General features: G+C 36.0%; 1 protein-coding gene across 32 annotated transcripts in view; it reads right to left on the bottom strand.

Annotated features, from left to right (window-relative positions):
• The window catches only part of SOX6 (SRY-box transcription factor 6), a 734686-nt gene that overhangs the window by 122427 nt on the left and 594882 nt on the right, over nucleotides 1-17377 (bottom strand). For 24 of the 32 annotated variants that reach the window (XM_088843068.1, XM_055423307.2, XM_055423317.2 and 21 more), the window contains 2 exons: nucleotides 14853-14932; nucleotides 13245-13367 (listed from right to left, as the gene is read on the bottom strand). In XM_088843068.1, the coding sequence (XP_088699194.1) occupies nucleotides 13245-13367; nucleotides 14853-14932 (203 nt within the window). The remainder of the gene's footprint in view (nucleotides 1-13244; nucleotides 13368-14852; nucleotides 14933-17377) is intronic. The other 8 variants (XM_055423326.2, XM_055423311.2, XM_055423324.2 and 5 more) reach the window with 1 other exon arrangement.

Here is a 17377-nt window from a genome sequence, read left to right as displayed (position 1 = left end):
ATAAAGCTCTTTAATACTCTATAATTAGTCTTGTCTCTCTGAACATGACTTTACTGTAAATGCTCCTTCCTGACTCTTCTATTGTCCCAAGATTCCTGAGAAGAAAGCAGCCAAGCGATAATTCAACATTATTGCTGCTTCAGTGCACTAATCGCTTAAAGAGCAGCAAAGACTCTGTGCTCTCTGCCCCACAGCTCCCGCAGCCTCCTGCCCTGAGGCTGGCATCCCGACCCAACAACGTCCAGATGTCAAGAGGAATCCCCAGCTCCTGATGCAGCAGGCGCTCCATTCCAGTATGGTCAAACATCTGCTTCATCTGCTGGCATGCAACCTGCTGAACACGCTCAGAGGGCAGCACAGGCAAGGGATGGGCAAGGACACACTCCCCAGCTACTCCAGGAGACTCATCAAAACTTTGAAATTATAAGACAGGCCTAGAAACTCTCAAAAGAAAAGAACTCAGCATTCAGCAAAACAGATAAGCATTCTCCTCCAAAGAAAGCTAAGAATAAGATGTATTTCATGATAGCTATCTTTGTTAATTCTAGTAGGCTTAAAATTTCTTCTGGACAGTTAACTACAAATTTGGAAAATACCTGAACTCTTTGAGATCCCAAAAATGTGATGTTGGCTTTGAATTTTTTCCTTTTATAATTTAATTACATTACTTTGAATTCAATTAGATATTATAATAAGAGGAGAATAAGCTGTGCAGGAAAACTTCTAAATGACTGTGCTTCCTACATACCTACATACAGCAGAGTTTTAAGCAAAGAATCCTGGTCAGGAAATAAATTTTAAAATGCACTTAAACAATGCATTATAACCCTATTTTGTTTAATAGGTAAGTAATCTTGTCCAAGTCACTTAACCCATCTGAGCCTCACTTTTTTCTTCTAAAATATGGGGTAATATCAAAGTATAATTTATTATAAAGTCTAAATATAAATTGCTTATTCAAATATAAAATATTATGCATTATGTATAACTGTACATATATGTATACATATATACATATATATAATATTCATACTGTTCTTGAGTCTGTTTTGTCTAATTTTGTTTTTATAGTTAGGCTCCTTTATAATATCCAATCTACACATCAAATACAGGTTCTCTGCCAAGAGTGATTCCACTCATCCTGTGGGACCTCAACAAATAGCATCCTATAAAAACTAATGAACAGCTCCCATGTCCTCACCAAATTTCATATTTACTTCATTCTGAAAGACAGATTTATATACTATTATAGTAAAAAATAATATTCCTTTACCAAAAACCAGAGTATATGGCGTGCTTAAACAACTGAAAAAATAAGGTTGAGAATTGTGACTGCTCTAGGCAGAAGTGCCTGATTAGAGTAAAAGTCTTAGTTCTGAAGATCCAAGTGAAGCGAAGAACTAAAACCAATCATATTGGTCTCAATCCTTTAAATCTGCCAATATATGTCCAGGTCGATAGGTACACAGGTAGGTGGGATATTTCTGTTAAGACGAGTAAGATTTGCAATCCCAGTTCAGTTCAGTTCAGTCGCTCAGTCGTGTCTAATTCTTTGCGACTCCATGGACTGCAGCAGGCCAGGCTTCCCTGTCCACCACCAACTCCCAGAGCCTACTCAAACTCACGTCCATCGAGTTGGTGAAGCCGTCCAACCATCTCATCCTCTGTCGTCCCCTTCTCCTCCTGCCCTCAATCTTTCCCAGCATCAGGGACTTTTCCAATGAGTCAGTTCTTTGCATCAGGTGGCCAAAGTATTGGAGTTTCAGCTTTGGCATCAGTTCTTCCAATGAATATTCGGGACTGATTTCCCATAGGACTGACTGGTTGGATCTCCTTGCAGTCCAAGGGACTCTCAAGTGTCTTCTCCAACATCACAGTTCAAAAGCATTAATTTTCCGGCATTCAGCTTTCTTTATGGTCCAAGTCTCACATCCATACATGACTACTGGAAAAACCATAGCTTTGACTAGACGGACCTTTGTTGGCAAAGTAATGTCTCGGCTTTTTAATATGCAGTCTAGGTGGGTCATAGCTTTTCTTCTAAGGAGCAAGCATATTTTAATTTCATGGCAGCAGTCACCATCTGCAGTGATTTTGGAGCTCCCCAAAATAAAGTCTGTCACCGTTTCTATTGTTTCCCCATCTTTTTGCTATGAATGATGGGCCGGGATGCCATTATCTTAGTTTTCTGAATGTTGAGTTTTAAGCCAACTTTTCACTCTCCTCTTTCATTTTCATCAAGAGACTCTTTAGTTCTCTGCTTTCTTCCATAAGGGTGATGTCATCTGCATATCTGAGGTTATTGATGTTTCTCCCAGCAATCTTGATTCCATCTTGTGCTTCATCCAGCCCAGCATCCCAACTCTTTACTAAATATTCTTCCTCTATTTTCTCTTTCCCCAACTAGCATGTAAACTACATCAGACAAGGACTTCATTTTATATAAGTTTTCTCAGCCTCAGCACTACTGATAGTTTGGGCTGGATATTTCCTTGTTGAGGGTGCTGACCTATGTACTGAAAGGTATTCAGCAGCATCCCTGGCCTCTACCCACTAGATGCTAATAGCATCTCCATACCCATCCCAAGTTATAACAATCAAAAATGTCTCCAGATATGATCAACTGAACTCTAGGGGGCAACATTGCCTCCAGTTGAGGACCTCTGGTCTAGAATAGTACCTGGCCACTAAATAAATATTGTTAAATAACTGAACAAGTAAATTTGTTTTAATTTTCACAAAAACTTTTACAAATTTCCTGAGCACAATCATTTATAAGCTTCCTTTTTAAAAAATATTTTGATACAATTCCAAGAGACAGTAAGATTTATGTCACTGTCAGTCATTCAAAGCTAACAGGTGTAATTTCAAGTAATAAGGATTTTAAAAGAAAAGATGTAATAATACTTCACTAGTTATTTAATTCAAGTGAATAAGTGAACTAGTGAAAACCTGATAAATATCCCCCAAATTGACTTTCTAAATTAAAAGCAACTATTTCAAACCGGCTTCAAATGAGCACTGTATGTTTGTACTTTGGAGGGTTTGAGATGGTCAACACTAGGATATATTTTAAGCAATAAAATCTGTATACATATCTATCATCCATTATTTTTAGTTCATTCTACTCCAGACTAAACAGCATTAGGAAAATTCCTGATAAAGTACCAAGGATCATAGTCTAGGTTAATTAATATTATTACATCAAAGGTTGTTTATAGGTATTATAGAGGGTGCTATAAGAGGAACACACAGTAAGAAATGAACTCAGTGTACTGGAAATTAAGATTTTTTTCATTTAAGGTTTTGCTTCCTCAAATGACCAAGAGGGTAAAGGCCTGGGGAAATAAATTTGGCTTTATTTTTCCTCCATTTTTGTCTGTTAAAAAGAAATGCAAGTACTTAGCCAAACCAGGATTAAATGACTATATACATATAAAGGAATTGGTATTTATAAAGCTAGAAACAGTAATGTTTACATTAATTCTTCTCAATGTGACTCAAGATGGCTGTACTGATGTCACCAATTATGAGAGGAAAGAAAGAAGAAAGTATATAACTTTTTATCCATACAGCAACTGGCACAGTGGATATTTAGTACATAGTAGGTGCTGAGTACTTGTTTGTTTATATTTAATTGAGAAAAGAATTCATTAATAGTGCCTTTGGGATTGAAAGATCTAAAATGTGATTAATAACCTAACCCTAATAATCTAGAACAGGCAAATTAAAGCAAGATGGTTTCAAGTCAGTAAGGAGAGACTTTAAATCACTATAAATATTCCTTGAATTTTCATTTGATATGCATTTGCACAAACATACATACCTGTAGCATATGAATGTTTCTACAAGTAAAACAGAAGGAAGGACTGGCAGGACAGCAGTGAATATGCACTAGATATACTGATCAGAAGTTTTATTCCTCTACTGGGGCGCATCTATGATGGGAATCCATCCAACTCCATGTAGCTTCTCAGTTCCTTTTCATTAAAATAGCACTTAAAAATACTTTTGGGTTAGAAAAACTAAAATTGCTAAAATGTACACATTATTCAAAGTTATCTATAGATGCAATGCAATTCCTAACAAAGTATCAATGAAATTGTTTACAGAAAGAAAAAAAAATTCTAAAATCACACGCATCCACAAAAGACTTCAAATATCCAAAGCAAACTTGAACAAGAACAAAGCTCCTAATTTCAAAATATATCTCAAAGCTATAAGAATCAAAAAATGATACTGGCAAACAATGGATATATAGACCAATGAAGCAGAAAAAACAGACCAGAGATGAGCCTGCACAAATTACAGTCAAATGATTTTCAACAATGGTAAAGAGAATACCCAATGGGGAAAGGATAGTCTCTTCAGTAAATGGCATTGGGAAAACTGAATATCCATGAGCAAAATAATGAAACTGAACTTTTATCTTAAACCATACAAAAAGAAAAACCTTGAAAAGGAAGTCTTAAATGTAAAAAAGATCTGAAACTTTTAGATATATCTCCAAAGGAATTTAAATCAAGAGTTTAAAGAGGTATTTGCCTTCTCAGGTTCGTTGCAGCATTATTCACAATAGCAAAGGCATAAAAGCAACCTAAATATCTAGTGATGGATGAATGGATAAAGAAAATGTAATATGTACATAAAATGTAATATTATTTAGCCTTAAAAAAAAGGAGGAAGACATCCTGCCACTTGCAATAATATGGATAAACTTGGAAGACATGCTAATTTAAATAACTCAGACACAGAAGACAATTACTATGTGATGCCAATTATATGAGGAATCTAAAATAGTCAAATTCATAGAATCAGAGAGTAGAATAGTGATTGCCAGGGGATGAGATAGTGGAAACAGCAAGTATTAGTCAAAGAGCACAAAATTTCAGTTATGCAAAATAAATAAGTCCTAGATATCTACTGTATAACTTGAAGCCCATAGTTAATAATACTGTATTGTACACTTAAAAACTTGCTAAGAGGGTAGATCTTATGTTAAATGCTCTTATCACTTATCTAATAATGTTCTTATCATATAATAATAATAATAATGGTGGGAGGAAACTTTTGGAGATAAATGGATATATTTATGGCATAGATTGTGTTATGTATTCATGGATATATACTTATCTCCAAACTCATCCAGTTGTATATATTAAATATGTTCAGCTTTTTGTATGTCAATCATGCTTGAATAAAGTGGGTTAAAAATGTTTCCATTCTGCTCAGTCTGTTCTGTTACCCACCATATCTTTTTCTGATTTAAATTTCATAAATGTTGCATATCCTGACTTCTTCTATGGTTGGAAACTGGAGTGAAGCATTTTTTAAAATACTAGAATACTTTGCTTTCAAACCCTCCCCTATGTTCTTAATCACATCTTCTCTCTTAATTCCAAGATAGCTCATTATAACTCATAAACATACAGATACATGATGCCAACCAAACAATACTTCAAAACTCCAGTTTGGTAAAAACAGGAATAGAAATACCTGTCACTATTTTAGAGACCACTGCATGTTACAAGCAGTCTATTTAAATACAAGTATTCACATACTGGGAGTTCCTTGTGTGGATTAATTAGTAAGGCTGGAGCTAAATGAATGTTGGTGGAAATGCTACACTAAGAAACAGAACCGAACTGGTTTTGTAATTACTGGTTTTGTAATTCCAAGGTCCTGGGCTCCTACTAAACTATCTCTGTGAGTACAGCCAAATAGCCCATCAATTAAATGACTTAAAACATAGTAATTAAAAGAACTTAGTGAGAAGAGTTATGCTCTCAACTTTTAGATATTATTTTAAAATCAACTGAAAATCAAATTTTTAAGAGAAAATCTAGTTTACCTAATGTTTTAATTTGTGGGTAGGTATAATCTTATTCTTGAATACAATGACAAGTCATATTTCCAAACACTAGGGAATGTCTTCATATTTTGCATCCTTCTCTGATTTACCTATATTTCTTTAACTTTCACCAAGACTCACTTAACACCTGCCACTTTTTGTAAGAAACCTACCTAGAAATGAAAACTTGTTTATATGAGAATATGCCTCTAAAGACAGAGCACTTGGCTGAACATATCCCCCTCTCCCTGCAAAAAAAAAAAGAAAAAAATCCAAAGAAGATTAAATCGCAGATGACCACCAAAAAGGAAATTCGTTAATTTAATCATTTTACCAAATACAGTCACAGGCAACACTGAGGATTCAACGTTAAACAAAAGAAACAAAAATCCCTGAATTCAGTGACACATTCTGGTAGATCAGAGCCACCCATCAGAAACACTTAGGCAGCAAAGCTAGAGTAGAACTGACTGCTTATTTGGGAGGTTGGAAAGTTTTTTTCCTATCTTGATAATGATTTTTTGTGGAAATTTATACAAGCATTGTTAATCCATTTTATATTCACAGTAACCCTGAGAAAAAATATTATCCCTTTTTTACAAGGAACAAACTGAAAAAAAAAGGCAATTTGAGAACAGTACAGGACAACATAGAAAGTAATAGCAGAAACTCTCATTCAAGATTCTGCTTCCAAAATGGAGTTTATTCTATTAATCCATAGCTCATCTAATCACACCTATAATGGTCCTTCCAGATTCCTTCATGCTTTTAAAGTCAATTTGGGTGAGAGAAGGCTGATTATGAGAAAAGCAAGCATTTCTCCTCAAAGCACAACCCCCTGCTTGGTATCCTCAGAACAAGCTTTGAATCAGTGCATTACTTTTTTTCTATTAGGTAGCTAGTAATAGGTCACTCTAATCAACTCTTCATTCATCTCTCTATTAGAAATCACAACCTCCAAAGCCCACCTAGTCCAGCTAACTCACTCTCTCATTCCTCCACAGAACTGAGGCATGTTTATGATTTCAAATAAGAAGGCAGGGTATGAGCCAGAGAAGAACATCTAAATATAATATCATAAAGATTCAGGCTGGAACTAAAACAGAAATGGAACATTCTCAATGTTGATAGGCACTTCTTCACTTTCCATTTGTAGCATGAAAATTGACAATATCATTTAAATAAAATATGTGTTTCTATTCACTTTTGCAAAAATTCAATTGTTCTCCTCCATCTTTGCAAACTTTGCAAGACTTTAATAGTTTCATTTAAGAATAACTTATGGTTGATGGGTTTTTCTAGTGTTTTACAGCTCTAATTATACTGCTTTCCTCAAATCTTTCCAGAACTACATATAATGTCCATCAAATAAAAGTGAAAATATATTTATATTGATTTTTCTAATTTTCATATTTACTTGCTTTCATTCAGGCTACCACCCAAACATACTATCATTATAAGAACTCGCTGGTTAAAATATGTTCCAACTAAAGCTTGGTAGGCTTTGAATGCTAGGTAAAAATCATTCTCTGAGGCTAATGAAGACAGAAACTCTGCCTGTAACAATATTAAGTTTGTTTTCTCTGGTGATTCAGAGAAGTGAGCAATCTGTCAGTAATACATTGAGTGAAATTACTTGTCTTGTAGGAATAACTGCTGACAGTCACTTTATTTCAGGGCTGACCCAAACGTCTCCCTGCTGACAAACAAATTACTATGTCTAACTTTGAAAAGGTAACTAGCTTGTTTTTAATTTTGATTGGTCTCTCAGAATCGCTTATACATAACTCAGTTCCATTCTTCATTGTTTTGTTTTGTTTTTAAAGCAACTGAAAGTGTTTTGGGGGGACGGGTTAGAATTAATGAATTTTTTTAAAAAGTAGAGGAAGAAAACCCTATCGTTTGGAACTAAGAAAAAGAACTGCTATTGCTTCTTTACAAGTCTGTTTTGCAGATAAAACCGGTAAGTGTGTCTACCCTACATTAAGACTGGCAGTGCCGCCAGTGACTGACTGGGTGAGTGAACACATTACGGAGACAGTATTGTAGGAATTAATTTTCTTCAATAAAGTGATTTTTAAGGCTCATATATTTCACAATCTAAACATATGTCACTGTTTCATAAACAAAATAAATGGATTAAAATAATACATTACCAATATGCTGACATGTGGAGATATTTTAATTAGAAATTCTTAAACTGTGTGATATTTAACTGCGTATTTACTAAAAGAAGCATGCATCATTTAATAAGAAGGTATGAGACAGGTCTACCACTTCGCATGATATGGCACTAAATTGTATTTAATATAAACTACAACTATGAGGCAACCTTATGTCTAATTAAAAAACAAAACAAAATTACCTTAGGTACCTATCATATTGAAAGTAACCACAAAAAATGAATCAATACACTAAAATCAATTTTTCATCAAAAAAAGTCATTCTGAGCTTATTTCTGAGACAATGTTTCTTCAGAAATAATCCAACATTTTAGCTATTTAAAGGCCATATTTACATGACTGCATCATACCGGTTCTCCCCACCCCCACCCCCCGCCACCACTACCTTTTGACTTACTTGAAGGACCAATGCTAACATAGCTGAGGAAAGCAAATGGCAACTGGTCCTGAAATTTATACCAGTAGAGACTCAGAATAAGTAGCAATATAATATATTGTTTACTGTAGCAAGTGCCCTCTGTTCTCTAAAGGTCAAAAGCACTGTAACCTTAGAGTTACAGTTTCTGATTGTTCCCAGGGTTAAATACATTATCAAAATTAATGGTTCAAGCCCCTCAACCTTCAGATATATGAGCATTCATGACTCCATCTGCTGAACTGTTCAACTAAAAATAGCATTCTTCTCTCTCCTAATATTGTGCCCCTGAGGCAGAGAAAACCAGCGAACCAGCCTTAGATCAGCATGGAGTAAACAAAAAAAAGAAAAAACTTTCCTGTGTCTTTCTGCTAATGTAAAAAGGATCTTTCCAAATATCTTTTCTCTCAGTTTAGTCACTCAGTCGTGTGTCTGACTCCGTGACCCCATGGACTGCAGCAGGCCCGGCTTCCCTATCCATCACCACTCCCAGAGCCTACTCAAACTCATGTCCATCGTGTCGGTGATGCCATCCAACGATCTCATCCTCTGTCATACCCTTCTCCTCCCACCCTCAATCTTTCCCAGCATCAGGGACTTTTCCAATATGTCAGTTCTTCGCATCACGTGGCCAAAGTATTGGAGCAGCATCAGTCCTTCCAATGAATATTCAGGACCAATTTCCTTTAGGATTAACTGGTTGGATCTCTTTGCAATCCAAGGGACTCTCAAGAGTCTTCTCCAACACCATAGTTCAAAAGCATCAATTATTTGGCATTCAGCTTTCTTTATAGTCCAATTCTCACATCCAAATATGACTACTAGAAAAACCATAGCTTTGACTAGATGGACCTTTGTTGGTAAAGTAATGTCTCTGCTTTTTAATATGCTGTCTAGGTTGCTCATAGCTTTTCTTCCAAGGAGTATCTTTTAATTTTATGACTGCAGTCACCATTTCCAGTGATTTTGGAGCCCCCCAAAATAGTCTCTCATTGCTTCCACTGTTTCCCCATCTATTTGCCATGATCTTAGTTTTCTGAATGTTGAGTTTTAAGCCAACTTTTTCACTCTCCTCTTTCACTTTCATCAAGAGACTCTTTAGTTCTTCTTCGCTTTCTGCCTTAAGGGTGGTGTCATTTGTGTATCTGAGGTTATTGATATTTCTCCTGGCAATCTTGATTCCAGCCTGTGATTCATCCAGCCCAGCATTTTGCATGATGTACTCTGTATATAAGCTAAATAAGAAGGGTGACAATATACAGCCTTGATGTACTCCTTTCCCAATTTGGAACCAGTCCCTTGTTCCATGTCTGGTTCTAACTTTTGCTTCTTGACAGATTTCTCAGGAGGCAGGTCAGGTTATCTAGTATTCCCATCTCTTTCAGAACTTTCCACAGTTTATTATTATCCACACAGACAAAGACTTTGGTGTAGTCAATAAAACAAAAGTAGGTATTTTTCTGGAACTCTCTTGCTTTTTTGATGATCCATCAGATGTTGGCAATTTGATCTCTGGTTCCTCTGCCTTTAGAAATCCATCTTGAACATCTGGAAGTTCATGGTTCACATACTGTTGAAGCCTGGCTTGGAAAATTTTGAGCATTACTTTGCTAGCGTGTGAGATGACTGAAATTATGCAGTAGTTTGAACATTCTTTGGCATTGCATTTCTTTGGGATTGAAATGAATACTGACCTTTTCCAGTCCTGTGGCCACTGCTGAGTTTTCCAGATTTTCTGGCATACTGAGTGCAACACTTTCACAGCATCATCTTTTAGGCTTTGAAATAGCTCAGCTGGAATTCCATCATCTCTACTAACTTTGTTTGTAGTGATGCTTTCTAAGGCCCACTTCACTTCACATTCCAAGATGTATGGCTCTAGGTGAGTGATCACACCATCGTGGTTATCTGGGTCACGAATATCTTTTTTGTAAAGTTCTTCTGTGTATTCTTGCCACCTCTTCTTAATATCTTCTGCTTCTGTTATATCTATACCATTTCTGTCCTTTATTGTGCTCATCTTTGTATGAAATATTCCCTTGGTGTCTCTAATTTTCTTGAAGAGATCTGTAGAGTTTCCCATTCTATTGTTTTCCTCTATTTCTTTGCATTCATCACTGAGGAAGGCTTTCTTATCTCTCCTTGCTATTGTTTGGAATTCTGCACTCAAATGGGTATCTTTCCTTTTCTCCTATGCCTTTAGCTTCTCTTCTTTTCTCAGCTATTTGTAAGGCCTCCTCAGACAACCATTTTTCCTTTTTGCATTTCTTTTTCTTGGGGATGGTCTTGATCACTGCTTTACAATGTCACAAACCTGCATCCATAGTTTTTCAGGCACTCTGTCAATCAGATCTAATCCCTTGAATCTGTCACTTCCACTGTATAATTTTAAGGGATTTGATTTAGGTAATACCTGAATGGTCTAGTGGTTTTCCCTACTTTCTTCAGTTTAAGTCTGAATTTGGCAATAAGGAGTTGATGATCTGAGCCATAGTCAGCTCCTGTCTTTTCTCGGGTGATAACAAAATTTCAGGCTTCCAGAGTATGACTTCACTGTTAAGATAACCCCAGCTCACAATGCTAGAAGTGAAAAACCTTTGAAGGGCAAATTAACTATATATCAGGTAGAGAGGACCGCTTCTCTTCAATGCAGCAGAGTGTGTGTGGAGGTGGTGGTGGTATACACGCATTGTGGCTTTTCTTCCTAAGAATCTCTATATAGAAATAAAACTCATTAACATATTGTAATACTTAGTATCCCCAGTTATTGTGATCGTAATTGTTGACAGAGCTGTGACACTTTAGTTTGTTAAAGGAATGGAGAAAACCCGAGCTAGAAAAGAAAGGAGACTAAAATCAATAAAGCAAAATATTAAGTTTTCTCTCTACTTTTAGTCAAGATTTAAAATGTTAGTGTCTGTAACAACTTAGATATGTGTGTCCACTGTGCTGCTCATGGGACTCTCAATAAACCTGTTACATAGTAAGAAAGTTTGAGAAATCTGCCTTTCAAATAAGATCCATCTTTTCTAAATAGTGTACCATACAAGCAAACAGCAATGGTTTCCTGACATGCAAGGAAAAGTGCAAAAAGTGGAAGCAAGAGAACAGAGCAAGAATAAAAAAAAAACAAAACAGGAAACTCTCCAACCAACCCAAACTTACCCTCCAAAGCTGAGGGCCTCCACCTTACCTGGTTCTGGGTTCAGCCTGAGTAAGGTGACAGACACATGGCATATGTTCTGCGCCTAGATCAGCACTGCTCTAGCACTACACAGTCTGGCACTCACATACATGACATCATGATTTCCAGAAACCCAGGACAAGCCAGATTTGATAGCATCAGAGGTCTGTGATGGTGAAGGGAAGAGATGTCAACTTAAGTGAAAAGCTAAAAGGAGAAACGGTAGAAAAATGGCTGAGGGAAGGCCAATGGAATAGAACTTAACACCTCAAGAGAAAATAAAAGTCAAGAGGAGAGGAAGTTTTGAATCTGAGCCAAGGCCACCTGCTTTCACATTCTTCCAAGTACTTAAAATTTTAACAAACTAGCTGTCCTGAGTAGGTAAGCCTTGCTAATTGAAAGAATTGTTCCTAATGTCCAGTTATCTCTCTGTTTAGCAATCCTAAGCACAGTAGATGTCAGAACGTCCAGAAATGTGGCACCTTCTCTACATCCAAAAGGAAGCCTCAGAAAAGAAATCCCTTTTGGCTGCATAGAAGATAGCAGATACTCTAACAGTATGCCTCTTCATGTCTGGATGGAACCCCCTGTATACTTCTTATAATCAAAGGGAAAGGGAAAGGAAGAAGGCAAGTGACAAGCTCTGAACTCAAACTCTTCCTTAGGCTACTTCCAAGGTGTCCTTTGATCTTGTTTTCTTCTTTTTTCTTGTGAACTTTCTCACTTCTAAGAAGGAGGGATAGCTAGCAACACTCCAGTATCTGATAGTCCTGAAGAATGAAATGAGAAGTTGAGCTTTCTCACTTCTAAGGAGGGATAGCTAGCAACCCTCTGATAGCCCTAAAGAAGTTTTCCAATGATATAATAGAGGAATTAAACACAATATTGGAGAGAGGAGGACTGGGTCCCTATAGTAGAAAGGGGTTTGGTTTTTAAAAGAGCTATATGAGGCATCTTCTCCCATGTAGTAAGAATATCCCACAAAAACAACAAAGAGTTTTATTGGAAGTTCAATATGAAAGAGCTACTATATAAGTTTATGGGGCAAAAAACAACCAGTCAGGCCCAGGCACACAACCTCAAATTCAGTCAGAGAAAACTAAATTAGAAAACCTGAAATAGAATTAGAAATCCTGGATAATAACTCTGACTCCAAGAAAATTTTGTAGCCTTGGTTAAATAACTTGACTTCTCTGAACCTCTGTTGTTTTGTCTATAAAAACAGAATTATATTTTATCAACTCTACAGGGTTGATACATGGTGAACTGAATTTTTTTTTAATGTTTAAGTGTTTTTTTTTTTTTAAACTACTATGCAGCACCACACATAAAGAAAAATGGGTAAGGAAAATAAAGATGGTTTTGAAAGCACTCAAAATGTAAAGAATTTGCCTAAATATATAGGAATAAACAATCTACTTCAGAGGTACTGGTTTGGAGTTTGACTTTTTCTCTGAAAGAAAAGGAGTGAAAATGAGCCTCCTTAGGAATGAGAAAAAGGGAAAGGTTATATTTTAGTGTTTGAGTGTTTGGCACTTGTTAAAAAAGTCTAGAATATGACTGAACAATCCAGTCCCCCACCCAATGAAGCACCAATGTAAGCATTCATACCTCAATCTGTTTGTGGTTGTAAGAGTGGCCACCACCATGTTCAAAGGTGTCCAAACTCCTGCCCAAACGGTCACTTAGGCCCTTTAGCCTTGGGTTAATTTGTGGGTGGGAGACATGACCTTTCTGTTTAGTAGCATATTCAGAAAAAAAAAAAAAAGACAAAACATACTGTCAGAACTCATGAAACAGAACACATATTTCTAAATCCAGGGTACTGACCACACCAAAGAACAGAAAGTAGGGTTTAAGACCAAATACTTTCTTTCACAGAAACTTGATTATAAGATCAAACAGTGGTACTGGTTTCTTATTTTTGCCTCTGACTCAAGAAGACACTCAGTAGCATAGCTATGGAAAAAGGAGAAATAGATTAGACTGACTGTGAGTTAGGTTTCTTTTTATATTTTTTCCAGCTTCAGTAAGTTCCCTGTTAGTAGTGGAGAAGGTGAGGGCTTAGATGAGATAGGGCTGCTGCTTTCATGAGGCAAAATCTCTATTTCTGCTAGGCATCCATAATGGATCCATAATGCTAGGCATCTTCAAGACTTTCTGGATGAGGCTTATGACAAAAACTGCTCAGAGTACTGTAAAAATTCTTTATTTGTAGACTCAACTGAGAATGTTCAAAATTATATTTTTCACATAAAATATCTGTACATTTTTTACATTCAAGTCATATAAGGAATAGCAAAGAAGAAATAAAAATGCCCAGTTAGATGTTATTCCCTAGATTATTTAAGAAAATTGAAAAATCATCACAGTACATTGTAAGAGTAAAAAACTATCTTTGTTTGTTCAATGTATTGAAATTCAAGTTATCATCTTATATTTTGCATCCTAAATGCTCAAATACTGCTTGCTTAACCATTAATTTTAATGATGTTTTCTTTCTGTTTTTGTTAAAATATACACTCATATTTAACATCAATTTCCCATTAAGACAGCATCGCAAAAAGGGTATAAAGATCACTTAGTCCTCCACTTCCCATTTTAGTATGAAGACGATAAGGTGCAAGGGATTTTTTAAAATTAGCTTCCAAAGTGCTTTCTCTCCAATTTTAGCTTTATAAAGAACACCAATCCAGAATCTGGTCAGATACCATGCCCAGTCTTTTGACCTGGCATGAGGATGAGGCTGATGATACACATATTTAGGGACAATGTGTTCACAGTTTACCAAATAGTTCAGGCAATTTGGTAATAACAACTCCCTATTCTAAGAGTTGCAAGAAGGAAAATATCCAATGTTGTCTGCTTTGATACTTACATGTAAAAGCTAGTTTGGATGTGAATGGAGAAATGGATGAAGTTGTAAGGAAAAAGCTAACATACCCAATATCAACTAACCATAAAAATTGTAAAACCATTAACTGACCTGATAGAGAATATATAGTACTAAGTCATGACATCATTTTTTCCTTTAAAAATATTGACACTGACAGTTTTCTCTTCTATTTGCAGTATGGTTAAGTACATAAGGTGTTAATCCTTCCAGGCTATGCTTTAAAAATTATTTAACATTCAGGCCATTATTTAGCATACAGCTGGTTAGCAGTTTTCCACTAAAGTACTGGCTCATATCCCACATTTTTTTCTTCTGGCACTTACCTGGAGCTGTAAAGGGCTGAGTCCAGAAGCAGCAGCAGCTGCCATTGTTGATGGAATGAACTGTACGGGGTAGTTATCACCTGTCAGAAAGAACAATGCATACAGGTTTAGACAATGCACTGGGAATCACAGCAGACAAGTACAAACATGGTCCTTGGATTGCCTGAGCTTTACAACATTGCTCTAAGCCCAAACATCTGCAGAAACAAAAGGCTTAGTTGGGCACAGACTTGCAGGGCTGCCTTGGAACTTTTTGTTAACAGATAGCTGGTAGGCAAACTGGCAAAACATGAATGTGATGTTAAAAAAATTAAATGTGCAATTCAAGCATGTTCACTCCATTACAAATCTTGTAATACATCATTTTTTTAAGAGTAAAAAAATATCTTAAAGCCAGGCTGACATTCAGTTCACCGAGAAAGCATTAAGGTTTTTATATTAAAACAACAAAATGTTTTGGCTTGGTAGACAAGGCAGGGTATCACAGTCCAAAAAAGATTAAGAGTTACTGACTGTCCATAACCCTAACCTTTATTAAAAAAAAAAAAAATTAGAGAAAAAAATTTAAATGCAACTTCTTTAATTTGAGAGGGGTAAGAGAGAAGCTAATCTTATCTGCCAACATTCTGTGAAATGCCTGGTATCCCAAAAAGATAGGAGACTGTTTTCTGCACTAACTTTTGGTGGAAACTACTACAGAATCATGACACATGTTACCAATAGAAAGTAATGAGGAATGTATTGTGATAGTGCTAACTGAAATCAAAATTAATATGTATGGATAAATTACACACTATCAGTGATTTAATGGAGTATCACTTTGGCTTCAGCTACTTATTTTAAAGGCAGTGTTATGTACTATCTCTAGGCTATATTTTAATAGGCTATTCCTCCACACATTTTGGACATTTATAATAATCATGCTGTTTGCAAGAACTTTTCCACACTAAAAGCTGAATGTAATAATGAAAAGTGTAGAAAGAATGACAGTAATACAGGTAGTCAACTAGAAAGCAATGAAGTCTCTCTTTCTGCATGGACACTAATAACCGGAACCTTCCTGGTGCCCCTGGTTCCTTGGAACTCATCCTGTTTGCCACATGAAGGGCTACTCAGCTGACCCAAAGTGAATGTTAAGTTGCTTTCACTTTTAAACAAATTGTTAGCTTCTAATCTACACAGTCTTTTTGCATCATATCCATAATACCTCATCAGACCATTGAGCACAGTGTGTGCTTGTACACAGTCCAGTAACAATTGGCTTCTGATTGCATATGGAGCTCTGCTACAATGCATTCACTAACACTATATTGTGCTGGTCTCCTATGGAGTAATGTTCAAAATATCTGATCTTGTTTTCCCCCTTCCATGAGGTTGATTTTGGTTTGCAGGGCTACATGAGCTTTTTAAAAAAGATAACTAGGCCAAATTATTTTTTATAGTAAATGACTGTCGCTTTACGCTTAAATAATTCTACTGATCCTCTCGATATTTAAACTAAATTATCTGAAGAAAGAATATCCTAATCTAAGTCAAACAGTATTTCTTTGGTTGATATCTTATCAGGTTAAAAAAAATCACAAAATGATGCTGAATTAATGATGCTTCAAAAATAGGGGAAAAAATCACCATTCCAACTATCAACATGGGTTGCCTCTTGGAACATTTTAGAGCTGTTCTTTCTTTAAATATCATGCATTATTCATACTAACTCTAAACCATAACCCCCTCCCTGTAAGTTTAATACTGGTTGCTTTATTTGTACTAAAACATTTTTCATGTCAAACATATTTAAAAAAAATCAAACTCTAAAAGAATTCCCTGGGGCACTCCTTTTTTCATAGCTGTCATGCTTCTATGCTATGAAATAGCTGATTTTTTAAATATAGTTTTTGGCTTGCCAGTTAATTTATTACTATCTCTACCACACCCTGTAGTACTCTCCAGCTCACCTGCTGGCTACAAACAGCTTTCTTTCCACTGCTGACAAGCATATTTTTAAAATGTTTTTAACCTTTCTGCTAGTTTGAATCTGTATATCTGAATATAATCTTTGGAAAGCTATTTCTCCAGATCATTGTATCAGTACTAAAAGTAAAAATGAATACATTAAAGCAACAGAGAATATTACAGGGACTGATAAGAAGAGACAGAAAAAGGAAAAAGCCAGACAGGCAGAGGATAAGGGTGAAGGGTTGAGGGTTAAAAGTAGAAGAGAGGATTTAAGAGGTAGAGAGATTTAACTCCTCTTTTAAAAAGTTACATGCTTCCTCTCCCTGCCCCCTCGCCTTTAACTGTGTGTAAGAGTCCATCAAGAAGAAGTTCTTAGCAGCTGACTTGGCAAGAAATCAGTCAACATGTTGTAGCAATTTTTTTCAAATTTGTCTCTGGATTTGAAATGCTTGCGTGAGGACACATTCTCTTTAAATTTGTACAAAAGAAGATGAAGCCTGTTGAGACAGGTTGGTTTTAGGCACTGCTGTAATCTGGCCCCTGCTACCTCTAGTATAAGAAGACAACTTCTA

Source organism: Moschus berezovskii, chromosome 14 (genome assembly GCF_049115385.1).
Source record: "Moschus berezovskii isolate FMDL1 chromosome 14, NW_MosBer_1.0, whole genome shotgun sequence".
NCBI classification, from domain to species: Eukaryota; Metazoa; Chordata; class Mammalia; order Artiodactyla; family Moschidae; genus Moschus; species Moschus berezovskii.
This window is presented reverse-complemented; position numbering and strand designations above follow the sequence as displayed.